We start from the raw sequence: 16,089 nt of genomic DNA, 5'->3' as shown, positions 1-16,089 counted from the left end.
TACCTTTCAGTATCAGAAGGTCTCAATTCATTTCAGTTCACAAAGCATCAGTGTTAAGCTGACCTATTTGGTCAGCAGAGCTGAGAAAAGCAAAAGGTTGGTAGTACAATACAAGAAACAAGTACTACACCTCACCTAATAAAAACAGTGCAAGATAGAAATATTGACCTTTTTTTTTTTTTGCCATGAACAGTGGAAAGCTCTAAGTCTGTCTTTTAGAAAAGATTCTCTTTTTCCAGAGTTTTCTGCAAGTAACAATCTTCTTTGTGTAATGTATTTTCCATATCCACATGTCTCTATTCCTCTCTTTCATGATCTACTTTCAATTTACCACTGTAACTGTAACATTCCCAGAGTTGAATTCAGGTGCCTAACAACCTCTTGCATTTGTATCAAAATGTTCATCAACCACAATGCAAATTTCCATTAAAAACAAATTCTGTGAATAACAAACATTACAGGGCAATAATATTCATTGTTTCTTTGCTAAGGACTCAAGTTTGGGCAAATGCAACAAATATAATTGAGCACAAATGACTATTCAAAAATGTTTTCATTGACATTATGACTCTTCAAAGAAATTAAAAGGTTCTGTGGAAAAATCAGTGTCATTCCCCAACACTTACCGGCATATGAGGAAGAACAACAGACTGCACAGAAGTAAAACCAGAATATCGATGAGAGCAGAGATTTAAGTCCCTTGTCTTGACAAGGAAAGGACCTTTTCGCTGATACCTGGTTGGACATATTCCCAGAACATCCACCTAGTAACAAACACACAGTGCTGAATCACACATACAACACAAGCAGCTGTTATGGGCTATTACAATTAATTTTAATAATTGCTTTGTTGCAATAACAATGCATCAGAGACCTAAATATTCCCATGCAGGACACAAAAGCCATGGAAAGGTAAATCATTTTAAGACCTTGGTCAAACTTTATAATAACCAGGGTTTGTTGTTTTAACTTCTCTGTGTTACTCTGAATCAGATGTATCATTTTTCATTTCAGGTTTTGCGGGTCTGCAGGGAAGCATTATCTCAGAAGAGCATTTCTGCTCAGAAGAAATGTAATTACATATGGGTCCCAAACCTTATTGCAGAACATCTATTTAAACACTCATATGTAGCAATAGCATGAGAATGAGGTAGTGCACATCATGCTGAAGATCAGCCTAGAGTCTGCTCTTCGTAACAGAAGTGTAGCCGTTGAGGTACCTCAGCTGCACTCATGCAAACACATGGACAACACTGGGGTACTCTAGACTATTGTTTCAGTGTAATACAGCAGAACTTGAGCTTAAGTATTAATTTTTAAAAAAAAAATAAATAGTAAAGGGCTCCAAGAAGCCTGACCTTAAAGCTTCCTGAAATTAATGAAAGAAGTCATGACAAATAATCATGAATAATGAATACTGTATTTTCCCCTGAGAACAGGTAAAGTGCAAGACCTTGTGTTACAACTCCTCATAGAACCCTGCGATACACAGCTTTTCCTCAGGTAACCAAGTAGTGGATTCTAACCCTCAACAAGAATGCAAATTATAATTTCATAATATTCACTACAAAAAGCAATCAGATGACCACCCCTGGCTGTTGACCAGTCACCAAGTGGCAAAAAGCTTTAGTTATTTACAAAGGAAATAGACTTAACATGTACAAAGGTTAACAGCTACCCTAGAGCATGACTCTACCAATGGTCTCACCTCTTCCACAACTGCACTAGCAGTGGATGATTGTGATGTCTGTAGGACACTGAGAATGCCTCGCTTTATGTTCAGTGCCCAGGTCTGTTCACTCCTCACAGGACAGAGCTCCAGAACTTTCCCATCATGGAAAGAAAAATGAAGAGGGTGCTGTTCTAGTATTTCCCTGCAATAAAACAGTTTATAGTTTCTTCCTTCAAACAGCGGCTACAAGTCAGTTCATGACATTAGACTCAGATCTTCTTAGCAGAATTGTTCCTTCACAACAGATCTGTCTTATTCTGCATCTCTCTTCCTTATAGCAAGCCTCTACTCTTTATGAATTCACCCTGACCCTAAGAGCCCTTAAAAAAACCCCGAAACAAACCCAAAAAAAAACCCCTATCAAGATAATCACAGCATCTTTGACACAACTGTAACAATAAAGTCGACTTCTGGTAAATTCTTTACAAGCAATTATACTTAACAATTGGCAATGACTCCTTAATGTAAGAGAGAAATTCCATTTCAGGTTTAGCGTTTAGCATTTAGCATTGGTAAGCGTGTCTCAATTGCAAAGCAACTGCATGTACTCTTTATCATTCCTCTTCAGCTGTGATATACAGAACAACTGCTTTCCCAACATCTTCCTGCTCTGTTAGGTGTACATAGCTGGGCTCTATCCCAAAGTTATCTCCCAGTCTGTTGTCAGTCCACTCCCTGACTGCTTTTGCTAACCCAGATTAAGAGCACAGCGTCTCCTACTTTTGCAAGAGATCACTTTTTAACATTTATCTTCACTCCAAATTAATAATATATTTACCATCTAAATGGGGAAAAATAAACAATCCAAAGAAAGAATTCTACAGTAGCCCAGTCAACAGCTGCCATACATGGAGATACACAGTTCACCAGCACATTAACTGTGGAACTAACTGTTCACCTAATCAACTAGATCACAAAGACAATGTAAGAGAAAAATTTTTAATGCACCAACACCTGGATAAAGTCTTTCCAAATAAGAGACAGTGCGTGTGGGATAAGAGTTTCTGAACTCCTAGACAACTGTGGTTGCTTTTGCTGCTATCTGTGGAAATTACATGCATGTTCAGAGGACAAGCTAGACCACTGCATATTCACAATTGGCTGAGGCACATGCTAATAAGGTTCACTCATCTGAATAATTACTTTCAATAGTCAAGCTTCACTGAATGCTTTCTTTGCTACCTCTATGGTTTGGCTTCTCTGCAAAGAACAAGACACAACTGCTTTTACCTCTATGAAAATCCTACAAATAACTTCATAGAAGAAAATGGGCCTGTACTCCGATTTGAACTCTGATACCACTACCCACACTGTGGAACACAAAGTTCTTCCTGATGAATATAAAAAGCAATGCATTTACTCCAAAGTTGCTCTTTTTGACCCTTTGAATTGAGTCAATTACATCAGCTCTCAGTGTTGTTTAAAAGCTGAGAATCCAAGTGCCAGGACAAAGAGGAAGATTACAAGACTAAGCTTAATCAGACAACAGAGCTGCTTTTTTTTTTGATGACATAAGAAGCACCAGCTCTCTGGGAAAATACCAGACTTCCACAGTTTGAAGACACCTTTTTGTATGGGCATCTTCACTAGCCTCTATACCTTTGCAAGTCAGAAGGAAACACACTGACACGTCATGAATGAGATACTAAAAACAAAAACATAAACCAAAGAAAATTACATTAGATGAATAAATGCACTTTAAATATCCCAGAAGAAAAACCCCAATGTTTTGCATTGTGAGAATCATTCAAATCAAAAACTTCAGAAATGTAATTCAAAACTCAAGAGTTTGCACAAGTAACTTCTGCAACTTGGAGAACTAGTCAGCAATCTGTACACACTGCTAGCCAGCTACAAGTCTGATAATTTGTACCTGGAATAATTTTAATTGTCTACTCTCCCAATGTTCTTACATAAAAAGGGATGAAAATTAAGTTCAAAAAACCTTTTTGGACCAAATGCTTCTCATTTTGCTGACGGTGCTCAAATCTTGTTCTTTACTTTTTTAAAAAAAAATCAAAAAAACAACAAAACAAACACAGCTAAAACTAAAGAGTATGAAAACAGTCTGAACAATATCTAGTCAAGTCACTGCTAAGCCATATAGCTTCAAAAAACACACAAACCAGACCAGATCACAAGTTTTTCTACCTTAGACTGTCCATTTCCTTCAAAGGCTCCTCTCTGGATCTAAGCCTTTTCTTAATCTGTACATCTTGCACCTAGAAGCAAAGATCATAGAACAACAAATATTGTCAATAGGAACTTGCGGACTTTATCACGTAAGTGTATCTACACAGAATGTCACAGACTATGAAAAAAGGCTCAGTGTTGCAAGCAACAAGGATAGCCACATCTTCAGGTTGCATATCTGAGATGGTTTCCAGAAATTTCTTCTACCAAGAAATTTCACTCACTATTAAATACATTTTATATGGCACTATTATGTCCCCTTCATTTTCAAGGTAGAAGAAATCACCTACTCTGGGGTAAAGCAGGAGCCTGGATAAGTGTAAGACCTTTCTATTCCAGTTGAGAAGCAAAATAACTACTTACCTGAGTTGACTCTTGAGACTATACCTGGTAAAGTTCTCGGTATTCTGCAGCAATTTCATAGCTTACTTTTACTGAATTCAGAGAGTAAAATGCATACTTAAATTCATCATGGAATTTCCTAAAGCACTTGTAATTTGCTTGGTTGTGGTAAGGAAGAACTGTTCTCAAATGGTAGATCAAAAGCGGTGGCACTCTGCCCCCTTTCAAGTACAGCATGGACTGTAACCGTTAGGTTTTTTTTTTCTTAATGTATTCTACTTTCTTACTTTTTTAAAAAGACAAGCATTCAACTACATATTGTTTTGCATATCTTAGGAGTCCTCAAATTAAAATAAAGAGCTAGAAGTTGGCGAATACAGCCACTGATATTGCAAGACAGCAGAGAGTGATTCAATCTGAAGACAGTACCCAATTCTTATTTTTCATGTAAAATCACTGGACCACTGACCAGTTAATTTTATCCATATGGCCATATTAGGACTGACCAGTTAATTTTATCCATATGGCCATATTAGGACAGGGATAATTATCCTATTCTTCTTTGACCTCATGTATATGTGTATATAGTACACATGTCAACCCTCCACAGACCCCGTGAATTATCCCCTCTGTTAACCTGAAGGAAAATCAAGACAGATGAGAGGTTTATTTTCCATGGTCTCCCTGCTAAAGCACTGTCGTTCTCAAACTGGTCTACCGCAGGGCTCAGGAAAAGGTCTTTTGCTCCTGTCGCTGAGAGAGGTCTGTTGAGATCAATGGAGTGTTACAAGACTGAATTTTACACTACGCTAGGAATGGCACCAATCCAGTGCATCATGCAATTTCTAAAGTTCTCTTTAAAATGCTTGCTATTTTTAGATTATTGCTACAGATATGAAAGTGCTTAAAAAAAAAAAAAAAGTTCCTTTCAAAGGGACTAGCTTCATCTCCAGTTCTGCACTTCATGTGACAAAACAGTAAAACTGTCACGCCACTTAGGAAAGAAAGCAATGATTTGTTTAATCTGCCCTTTAAAACTGGCAAGTACTTAATTTGAAACCATGTCACACCAAAGCAATTCTGCAACTCTAATTATGAGACCCAGAACTGAACTGGCTTTTGTGTTAAATCTAGCAGTAATACCAAAGAAAGATACGGTTCCAAGTCAGCTCATCCCAATCGCTCAGATGATTATGACAATACTCACTTTCAAAACCATCTGGCAATTCCCCAGTACTTCAATGATCACTGTGCTCTCCAGAGAGATGCCACTGCTTTTGTAAATACTTCCCTGCAGGAATGTGCTGGTGACTGCTGAATACCTATAGCTGTATCTAGCTCGTTTGGGGAAGTATGATGCACTATGTCCTAGGAAATAAAAAACATACATTTTTTTTACTTTATTACACATACCCCCATTTTTTTTCTTTTTGCCACAAACCAGCTAAACAAGGAGTTGTATATTCAAGAATGTTCCCTTCCCACTTGGACTTACAACTGAAAGAACTGGGTTTCTGAAAGCACCTTGCATGCTAGCGACAGCTCCTGTATGGAAGCTGAAAATAATTCCCCTCTCCTATGTACATAACCTCACAATTTCCATCAAGGCAGGCATCTAACTTCCAAGAGCTGAAAAGGAATGGAATGTATTTACAGCCTGATGCTCTTTTGACACCTTTCAGAGAGCAGCAAAGCAGGACCTTTGTAACAGCAAGATGAAAAAGATCTGCTGATGCATTCAGTGCTCTTCATGCCCCTGCTGTGAGCTACACATATGAAGATGTGGTTTTTAAGTAAAAAAAAAAATCAGTTCTGAAAGCCTGCCCAAAAAGATCCAGGCTGAGGAAAAGAAAGCATAGGGAGACACAGATTATCTGAATTTGTATAATGACATTGTAATCACCTGGCAAGTGTCCATAGGTAGCACTGTCTGCTAGTAATATAATGTCAGACACCTTCACGTGTGCTACATGATCCTCTAACCAGAGGAGATTCTCTTCTAGACCAGGTAATAAGAATTAACCCTGAAAGGATGAGAGATCAGAGTCATAATGCCTTCAATGCCACACCTTTGGGTGGCTGTCATGTATGAGATTGTTACAAATACAGTGTCCCTGAAAGATAAGACATCATGGTACAACCTTAACTGGGACCACGGAAGTGCAGCTGAGGGAAAATCCAAAAAAATACCCTCCCTTCCCTCAGATGAAGAAGACACCACCTAGAAAAAATGACCACTGTGGCTCCCATAATACACAGCTCCTTTTTCTTTGCCTCACAGCAGCACTGCAACACTCCAGCACTTTCAATGACAAAGCCACACAGAGATGAAGTAATGTTGAACAAATGAAGGGTCTCTGATCCACACTGAGTAGGCAGCTAAGAGACTAGGGCAAGATCTCCTTGCAAGGGGAGCAGAACATCGAAGTGCTCCTTTTGCTGTTACGCTGAAAAGCACTTCTGCACATTCAAGTACCTGCTGGCAATGTAAACAGAAAGGTAAGTTATAAACTCTACCTCAAACCATTCAACCAAACCTTTCCAGCTCAGTTCAACATCCTGCCTTCCTGTCTGCTCCTTTACAGGACATAAGTTTTATGCCTGCTTACTGCAGGAGAAGTCTTTCTTCATGCCTGTTTGAAAGGAGCTAACACTGGGTACTAGAAAAAAAGACATTCATACGTGGCTGGGTTTTGTCCTGCACTGGTTTAGTAGTTCGCTTAACTATAAAATCTATGGGCTTTCCGAGTTCACAGCATGTGAACTTAAGGCAGATCTGGGCCCAGGGAAGGCTTAGTGGAACTTCGCTACTTCCATGAATGCTGATCACTCAGACATAAGTACCATACTTCTAAGATCACAACACCCCTGCTGCAGGCAATGAAGTTTTCAAATCTCTCCTTCCTTATCACATACAAGGTCTGAATACAGTCTTGTTTTACTTACCTATGCACTCTGCAAAACAGGAAGCTTCATAACTTAAACTCTCCAGGGATCCTGCAATGACAGGTAAGATGACAGAAAAGCACTGAAAATTTCTGTGCAGCTCAGGTCAGACTTGCTGCTTTTCAATTGCAATCAAATAACTGAAACCAAAGCATGGCCCTCAAAAAAAAAAAATAAATCCATAAGAGTTTTGCTACCAAGTATACTTGCTCTTGCCCCTTTCCACACATCTACACCACAAAAGCACATACATGAAGGGATTACATGCCTTAGTGTATTTACTGATGTAGGTATGGAAAGGCAACAATATCACAGATTACCAAGCAAATTAAAAAAACATGTTCTTAATCCAGGAAAGAAATACACATTTTATACATCATACTTCTTCATATCCATAGGCTTTTAACTTTATTGCAGTTAGGGAAATTTTCTACTTAGCTAAGATTTTTATTGCACATGGCATTCAAGAAACCTTAAGTATCATTTAAAGCAGAACAAGAACGAGCTTTACTGCCCAAGAAAAACTCCTCCAGCACCAGCACAGTAAGAAACACTTCAAACACGTCAGCTCAAGAGTTGGTTAAGACATCTTTTAACACTGGAAAGCCTGTTCTCCAACATGAGTTTCATTCAGACTTTGGGAGGGTAGCAAATTCAAGGGGATGCAGAACACACATCACATAGATGGAATTGCTACAGATTTGCATTGACATGACCAGGGGAAGCAGCTGGGGCTGCTATGTACAGCCTCTATTCCTTCTTTTTGCTCTGTGCACACACCACTGCACAGTAAGCTAGTAAGACTCTCATTCTAATGCTCTGATGCTGAATTTAGCTTGAATTTAGCTTATTTGGCCTGGCAAAACTGGAAGAAAAATTCTGTTTTCACAGAGAAGTTAAACAACAGTGAAAATTTTAGGGTATCTAATTCCTCTGCACCACTGTGACTGTCTCCACAAGCATGATGACTGGGCACTCCAAGGGCTAGACCGATACAAAATATGCTTCAGCAAACAAAACAAAATCGTTGCAGATTGCTTTCATCTCTGGCAAATACACAGGTACTATGTTGAAGACTGGCCTATGGGTCCCAATCTCTTGAGAACCTCTGTGATAAACTTGAGCTGAATTACAGGAGTTTTGAGAGAGAAGAGCCCCATGATGGACACATCTGAGATGCACGTTCCAGGACCCGATCCTGCACTGCTAACACTCCATGGCACTCAACTCAGCAAGTTACCTCAAGTCCTAGAGACTGATAGGAACGTGTACATGGCAAAATCAGCCAGATCCCAGCTGCCCATATGCACTCCAGTGATACACCAGGAACAGCCAAAATCAAATACGCAGATCTGCTGCGCTTCAATACATGACACTTGTATGTACCATAGTGAAAGAAAATGCTACTTTATTAATAAATCACATATCACATGATTCAATTAGTATTAAAAGCATTCAGCCCTAACTTGCCGTTAGTGATAAATCTGTCTTAAAACTCCCACAGGCAGTTCGATAGTAAGTATAACGGCCCTCAAGCTCTAATGCTACACTATATGTTAATGATCCTCCCTGTTAAGGGGTAACTAACATCCCTGTGTTCCTCAGCTTTGTCTCCCACTGGAGACAGAAGTTAAAAGAGGCTCTTTATTCCGGTTGTGTGCTTTTGGATGTTTTACATATGCTATATGCCAGAAGGAAATGCTCTTGTCAAACTATAACAGTTAAAATTCTACATCTATATCACTTATTGGAACCGTATTTTCCCTTCTCTTAATCCCTTTTTTTGAAATGTCAAAATTATTGGCAAGAGGAAAGAAGGGAATTCACCAGTTTTGGAAAAAAAAAACAACCGAGAAAGTATTTGTTTCTTCAGCACCCACTCAAGCTTATATACATTTTTATTCTCAAGTTAAATTTTAAGATTCTGGAGAGTAGAATTACATTTTTCTTTAAAAGGTGTTACCCCCACATTTATAATTTCCTCCAAAGAAATGCTGCTTTTTATTCTGCAGAACTAATTCTCTGTATGGAACTTCAGATATTACCTTTAAAAAGTATGAATAACATGTTATTTTCAAGCCAACTTGATCTACTGCAAAACTAGGTAGCTGCAAAACTTAAAAACTTGCTAGCATAGAGACGCCAGGTCATGTAACATATAAGAATTATCATTCAACTATTACTTTTTATAAATATACCTATGTATACATAAAACATACGCACCAACTTCAACATTCCAAACACACTGCATGTGGAGAGAAAGAAATATGCTTCTGTTTCCTTGGGGTGAAAAAATTATCCCTAAGTATCTAGTGGATCAGGCAAGAAAAGGGGTATCTAGCTCACCCTTTTCTTTTAAACAGTGGGACAAGGTAGCGTTAGATTAATGGCTTTTAATGAAAGAACCAGTGCAGCTTATTCAAGAACCTTAAAACAAATATGTTAAGGCAAATTTGGAAAATTCATCTCTGTTATGCAGCATCAGATTTTTAAGATGTTGAGCACATCTCTCCAGGACCAGATTTAAGAGTTTTCTCAGCTCCAGTGTGGATACTTGAATGCTGTGCTCAGAATTTTTAAACATGCTTATGACAGACAAACAGCGGCGTAGGCTGAGCACCCTGGACAGCCAGGCTCTTTGTTAACCCTGTTAAGATGCCTAAATTAAGAGTTTCTGCTCTTTGCTTTGCTCTTTTTTTAGTTCTAAATTTTCTTCCATAATTTATTTTGGTTTTAGAAACAGCATGCACTTATCTCTTTTCAGTTGACAAGAGTAACAAAGGACCACATCACTGATGTATCATGACCTTGTTCACACTTTTCAGAATCCTTCATCCGCCAAATAGCAAAGTGAGCACAATTTTAGGACATGATACCAACATGCTATTTTCAGGTGAGATAAGGAACTGCCTGGCACAATCTCACTGTTTCTGTTGCTTTCCCTGGTAATGCTGAAGGAAGATGCACTATTTAACTGCACTGCTTACAGGTAGGGTGCCCTCCCACCTGCAGCACTGCCCAGAGAGCTCCATAAAATGAACTGCTACACTACACTGAAAGCCAAAACAAAATTGCTACAAGAACTACTGCAAACTTATAAGTTGTAACATAATTTACAGGATCTCAGCAGTTTTCCTAGTGAGATCACCCTTAGGAAAGTATTTTGCATTGAGAGAGATCAACCTTAGCAGAGGAAAAAATTTCTTCTACTTACTGCCTGAGGCTCCTGCCACAACAGCACAGAATAATACGATGGCACACAGCCCCATGGCCATCAAAGTCACCTCCTCAGCCCAGAAGTTGACAAAACCACATCAGTTCTCCTCTCAAAGCCACCTCTGAGCCAGGCAGTGAAAGCACATTCCCTTCACAAAGCCGGAGCTCACTATTTCAACTCCCCTTTTCCAGCCAGAGGAGGGGCTCTGGCAGGGCAGCCTGCAGAGGGGAGGGTGTGCGTGTGTAGTAAGGGGGAGAGAGACACACACAAACGTTTATCCACTCTCTAACCACATGTCAGCCTTTTTGCAAGAAAGAGACAGAAGTTAACCTGTTAGAAATTCTACAAAACTGCAAGGAAAAGAAATCAAGCATAGAGCATCACAACATCACAAATACTCAGAACAATCCTGTGTAGTACGTTTTAAATAAATAACTTATAACTTAAATAAATCACCTTACCAATCATTCCTTGACGATTAATCAATCAAAAATTACACCAGATGAAAGCAAAAGCTTTGGGGCTAAAACCAAGGTGTATCCACTCAGAGCAAGCAAGTTCATGGGAGGTAGCCCATCCCTTCAGCCAAAGTCCCAAACCTAAGATGGGTGAAATTGTGCGTTAGTAACACACAAAACCAGTAAACTACAGTCCTTCTGACAACAATCAGTTTTACAGCACATCAGACATGGGTCTTCCAGGGTCCACTGAACCCTCCGCTCCTGCGTGAGGGAGATAACACCATCTACCTCCTGTTCTACTGACTCATTCCTCTAGAACTGGGGTTCTCATCACACGCCTTCTCTGGCAGCCTATGGCCATGTTTACTCTTCACACATACAGGACTGATGATCACCTACGCCACGGAAGCACTGTCAAAACTCTGTTACACTTGCACGCCAAGACCTTCTGAAGAAAGCTGCTGTAGACAGGCAAAAAATTATTTTCTCCTGCTGTAAGCCTCCCTGGTTTATCCTGAGCTACCATTTACTTCAAAACAGATTCACAAATAGAAATCATGGGTAACAACCCCAGTCACCAGTTACTCTCCCCCACTAAGCTTGCATTTCACAGCCTCTTGCCTGAACTTACTTTCTCCATCAGGTAATATTTGCTCAGTTCAAAATGCTTATGAATTTCACTTAAATGGAAAGCAACTTCTCGCATGTGCTTTGCATGTATCAATGAGCAAAGAAGATGAGAGAGAGCAAGTCAAGTCTAAAGAGTTAATAAAATATTCCATGATGAAAGCTGGACCCCCTCTATCAAAATCCCAGATCTACCAAATGCCAGACTCGGGGACAGCTCAGGTCTGATACTGAATTTGAAAGACAAATCTTACAGATTCCATACAGTGGCTTTGATTTCCTACGATCAACCTATAGTGGTAACTGAGAAAGCCTTCTTCATTATTAGAAAATTATTATTAGAAAAATATTAGAATATTTTTCAGAGTATTCTAATTTTGAAACTGATTCAGAGGTTTCACTGTGGAAATCTTGCAGCTTGCGGGCTTTACCATTTTTATTCTACTGAGTTATTCAGTCTTGTATTTGTTCTTATTTTTCATTTTAAGATTACAGCTCATCCAGGCATATAGTACATGCTCCATATACTATAGTGCAGTCATTCAGCTCTTGGTCTACTACCAGCAGTATGGATAGAAGCAGGTAAGTTAATAGCTGGGCATGAATATAAAAACATGGTGAATTTACTGGAAAATTGCTATATTGTGACAATTCCTTTCTTCAGTCATTACTACTGCCCATTCTCCACCATAGTCTGACTTTTAACTGTTTATACAGTAAGATATTTTAACATATTTCACACAGCTGTTGCAAAATAACTTAAAAGCACAAAACTTATACTGAATTCACTGGGAATATCAAAATTGGAATTAAGAGGGAATTTCTGCCTTGATTCTTGTAAGAACCACATGGCCCAACACCAACAAGTTACAAGTAGTGTTTCTGTGCTGAGCATTTGCAGCTCATTAATCAAAATAATGAATTTGACACTTTATAGTGAGTTTTCCACTTAGTTTATGTTAACCTCAGGTATGGCACCAATGCCCAGAGTCAGCAGAGTACATAAATAGGTGCTTAATTTTAAGCATAAGCACACCCCAAAAATTAAGCATATGCTCAAATCTAAATGCTTTCTCGGAACAAGCCCATTTCATTAGTCATTTCATCCCCTATGCAAACACCAGAAGCTCTTTCAGAAACCTTTTCATCTCCAAATAGCTAGTTTCATTAGAGCACCTGTGGGTCAGTTTCTTATTTAAAAAAAAAAAACAAAAACCAACAACAAAGAAAACAACCAACCAAATTTTCTCTTTCAGTTAAATTTTTAATTTTCACCCAGAATAACTCATGCAGGTCACAGGCAACTCCTTTCCCAGAAGGATGGGACTTTAAGGAAGAGGATGGCCAGGAAAGGTTGTATGAACTATGCTGAGAGATAGTCTGTGCCCAAAGTCCCTGAAACATTGCAGGGTCTGACGGAATGGGCCAAAAATGTCAAACCTGTTCACAAGACTGCAGAACACTAGATTCTGGGATGCCTCAGAACTATTGCAACAACACTGCATGTATGTCTTAGAGGAGGCAAGACAGCTTCTTTCTAAGAGGTTACACAACAGGCATCACACTACGAAAACTGGGCTTTTTTATAAGGTGAGCTTTTTTATAAGGTGCCACAGTGTTTAGTAAAAAACAAGTTTTACAGCTTTAAGACCTACAGACATCAGCATTTCAATCACAATTTCAGTCAGCGAAGGGTTCTCTTTAAGGATTAGCAGACTTTCTCAAAAGATTCAAGTGGGAGCAACAGTTACTATTTGCAAATATATTACATTAATGCAGTTATATATATCCACTTAATTTTAAGCACAAGCAATCTTGTTAAATGTAAAGGAGCAAATAAATGCAGACACACGACACACACTCGAGCAGAGTTAAGAGAAATTCAAATGACTGTAAGAACAGCACAGCACCTATGCAGAAGTTTCCATCTGAAGTCACCAGTGATCCCAGCGTCTGAGAACTGGACAGGTCCAGATTCAGACATCAGCACGACCAGAATGTAGCTGAGTCTCTCCCTTTCTGATACCAAACTGAGGATCATCAGCCAGCAGTAACACTGTGAGCCACAGACCGAATAATGACAGAAGATTCATGGGAAATGACAGATATGGTGAATTTTTACATAAAAACATTAATTACAGAATTGGTTACATGTCAATATATTAAGAACCTCACTAGTCAGGCTCACCTTCAGGTACAGGAAAGACCTCCTGGAAGACAGAAGCTCAAGCATTTGGGCTTTGCCTTGGAGAAAGAGAACAGAGTACCCAATTTTCCATTTTGTTCAAATCATCTTGCTCTGCTTTTCCAGCTATATCTGTAAATCACACTTTCTAAAATAATCAAATTTACATTTTAATTCCAAGTTCTATCTTTGCAGCTTCCCATTTTTTAGGGAATAAACTATACTTACAAGAAGGAAGAAAAACATCTTACTGTTAGCGTATGAGCACATTCAAAAAATTTATAAACCTGAGCTTGCTTGAATCTTGACAACTGCTTACACCAAAGAACAAAGAAATTCTCAAACTAATCTCCAGGTCTTTTTTGTCAAAAATATTTCAAATAGTTTTCTTTCAGTATTTCAGTATCTAAGATTTTGGGCCCTTTGTACTGAAACTTCTACGTTATGAATTAAATGTCTGATTTGCTGCAGGCACTTAAAGGCATGCTGAAGTCAAATCTTTAAGATAAAACATAGCAACAACATTAGCATCCTGTGTACTTGGCTCATTTAAGTGGGTTGGTAAGTGCAGGACGCAGTCCAAGGCTAAAAACCAAGATCAACGTCCTTCAAGCATCTTTTTCTTACCTCCCCCAAACCCCTCAAAGCAGGCGAAGAACCTCCAAAGAGAAATTTCCATGATGAAATTTCCACGAGAAACGGTGCTGTCCTAGATAATCTTAATGTATTGAAGAAAATCAGGCATGTGTGCTGCAAACACACTACTTCAATGACACATAGGAGATTGACACCAGCAGTAAGTCTGCAAAAAGCATGAATCCATTTTAATGTGTATTATACTCAAGTTCGCAAAATGCATTTAATCAAAACTACTGCCTAGCACACAACAGGTGTGTTAAATGACACCTGAAAACTCCATGCTAGTACCGCCAAGAAAACCAGAGCTTTAACAAACTGGTAAAGCCTGTTCTGTAAAGGCCCCTAAAGTTTTTTTAGATTATTATAAAACTCCCGTTTAACCCTGACAGCCAAAGGCAGGGGGGCAGCGCCCCCGGCCCTGGCTCCAAGCTTGCCCCTCTGAGCACCAACACCTGCGCGCCCCTCCCCCCCGTGATGGCGGCCGGGGCCACCACAGCTCCCACACAGACCGGCCCGGCCAGGGGGCCAGGGTCCCCCCCGCTCCCGCCTAACTGTTCTCACAAGTACTCGGTTTCTTGACAGATTTTATTAGTTTTGGACCCTGTAAGAGGCATGAAAGAAACCCACCGCACCCAACTGCACCAACACCTGCGCGCCCGTTGTCCTCCTGAGGCTCACGGGATGGCGCGGCGCCCTTCCCGGGGCCGGAGGGGTCCCGCACACGTTACTGCCCTGGGAAAAGCAGCCCCCAGACCGAGGAGCCCCGTGAGACACGTGCACGTCCCAGGCCGTTTACCGCGAGGAGACCAGGCGGTGAGGGGGCCAGCGGCCCTCCCGCGCAGCCGGCGGCCACCCGCTGCCCCGCGGCCCTGCCCCAAGCGCGCCCCCCAGCCGGCGCCTGCCGCCGCCCGGGCGCACAGACCCCGGCCGCACGGTAGCGGCGGGAGGACCGGGCCGCGGCGGCAGCAGCACGCGGCCCCACCGCCCCCGCGCGGCAGCGGAGCCGGCCGCCTGCAAGCGCCAAACGGGCGACGGCGGCTTCGCGGAACCAGGGGCCCGCCCGCCCGCCGGGGGGTGCTGCGCCTGGGCGCGTCCCCATCTGATGGGCGCGTCCCCATCTGATGGGCGCACAGCCCCGTGTGTACGGAACCCCGGAGTGACACCTCCCTCGGCGCTACTTGGCCAGGAACCGGAGCACCCTCTGCGGCGCAAGCCCGGGGTAGCCCCTGCCACGCCGCCTGCGGGCGCCGCCAGCGGCTCGGGGAGCCGGCGGTGGCCCCTGCGGAGCCGGGCCGCCCCCCCGCACCGGCGCGGCCTCCCCCGGCTGCTGGGGTTCGGGTTCCCGGGGTGCAAAGACCAAGACGTTGCACGAAGCGAAGCCGCCGGCCACGGGCGGGCTGCCGAAGGGACCTGGCGTGCGCTTGTCTTATTCCAGACCTGACTGTGACTGCTTCAGCATCTGCAAACCACACTGCCACCTGCTCCAACAGACACGACACTTTCAGGTTCTTAAACAACACAAAAAGTACTCGCAATTATAGCTGGTAACAAGAAGCACTTCTGAAATCAGCAGGTTTCACCACACACCTTTTGGTGTCCTGGTATAAAAAAAACAGTAAGGTGCTCACCGGAGAATTTACTTCTACACTGGATTTGTGGCCAGCACATCATACATGAGGGTTTTTACCTCACAAATGTTCACTAAAAGTCATCCTAAAGATGATGAATTTGTATCACATTGCAGGAT

The 16,089-nt window shown here is 41.2% G+C and overlaps 1 protein-coding gene across 1 annotated transcript in view; it reads right to left on the bottom strand.

Annotated features, from left to right (window-relative positions):
• LOC130149301 (uncharacterized) overlaps positions 1-15,281 on the bottom strand; it is a 106,331-nt gene extending 91,050 nt beyond the window's left edge. Inside the window, exons 1-6 of the mRNA XM_056338788.1 lie at positions 15,139-15,281; positions 7,214-7,264; positions 5,475-5,635; positions 3,884-3,954; positions 1,709-1,874; positions 627-764 (exon numbers count right to left, since the gene is read on the bottom strand). Of these exons, the coding sequence (XP_056194763.1) occupies positions 627-764; positions 1,709-1,874; positions 3,884-3,954; positions 5,475-5,486 (387 nt within the window). The 5' untranslated portion in view covers positions 5,487-5,635; positions 7,214-7,264; positions 15,139-15,281. The remainder of the gene's footprint in view (positions 1-626; positions 765-1,708; positions 1,875-3,883; positions 3,955-5,474; positions 5,636-7,213; positions 7,265-15,138) is intronic.
• Between the last annotated feature and the right edge of the window lie 808 nt (positions 15,282-16,089).

Source organism: Falco biarmicus, chromosome 4 (assembly GCF_023638135.1).
Source record: "Falco biarmicus isolate bFalBia1 chromosome 4, bFalBia1.pri, whole genome shotgun sequence".
NCBI classification, from domain to species: domain Eukaryota; kingdom Metazoa; phylum Chordata; class Aves; order Falconiformes; family Falconidae; genus Falco; species Falco biarmicus.
Note: the sequence above shows the minus strand (reverse complement) of the source record. Positions and strands in the feature narration are given on the sequence as shown.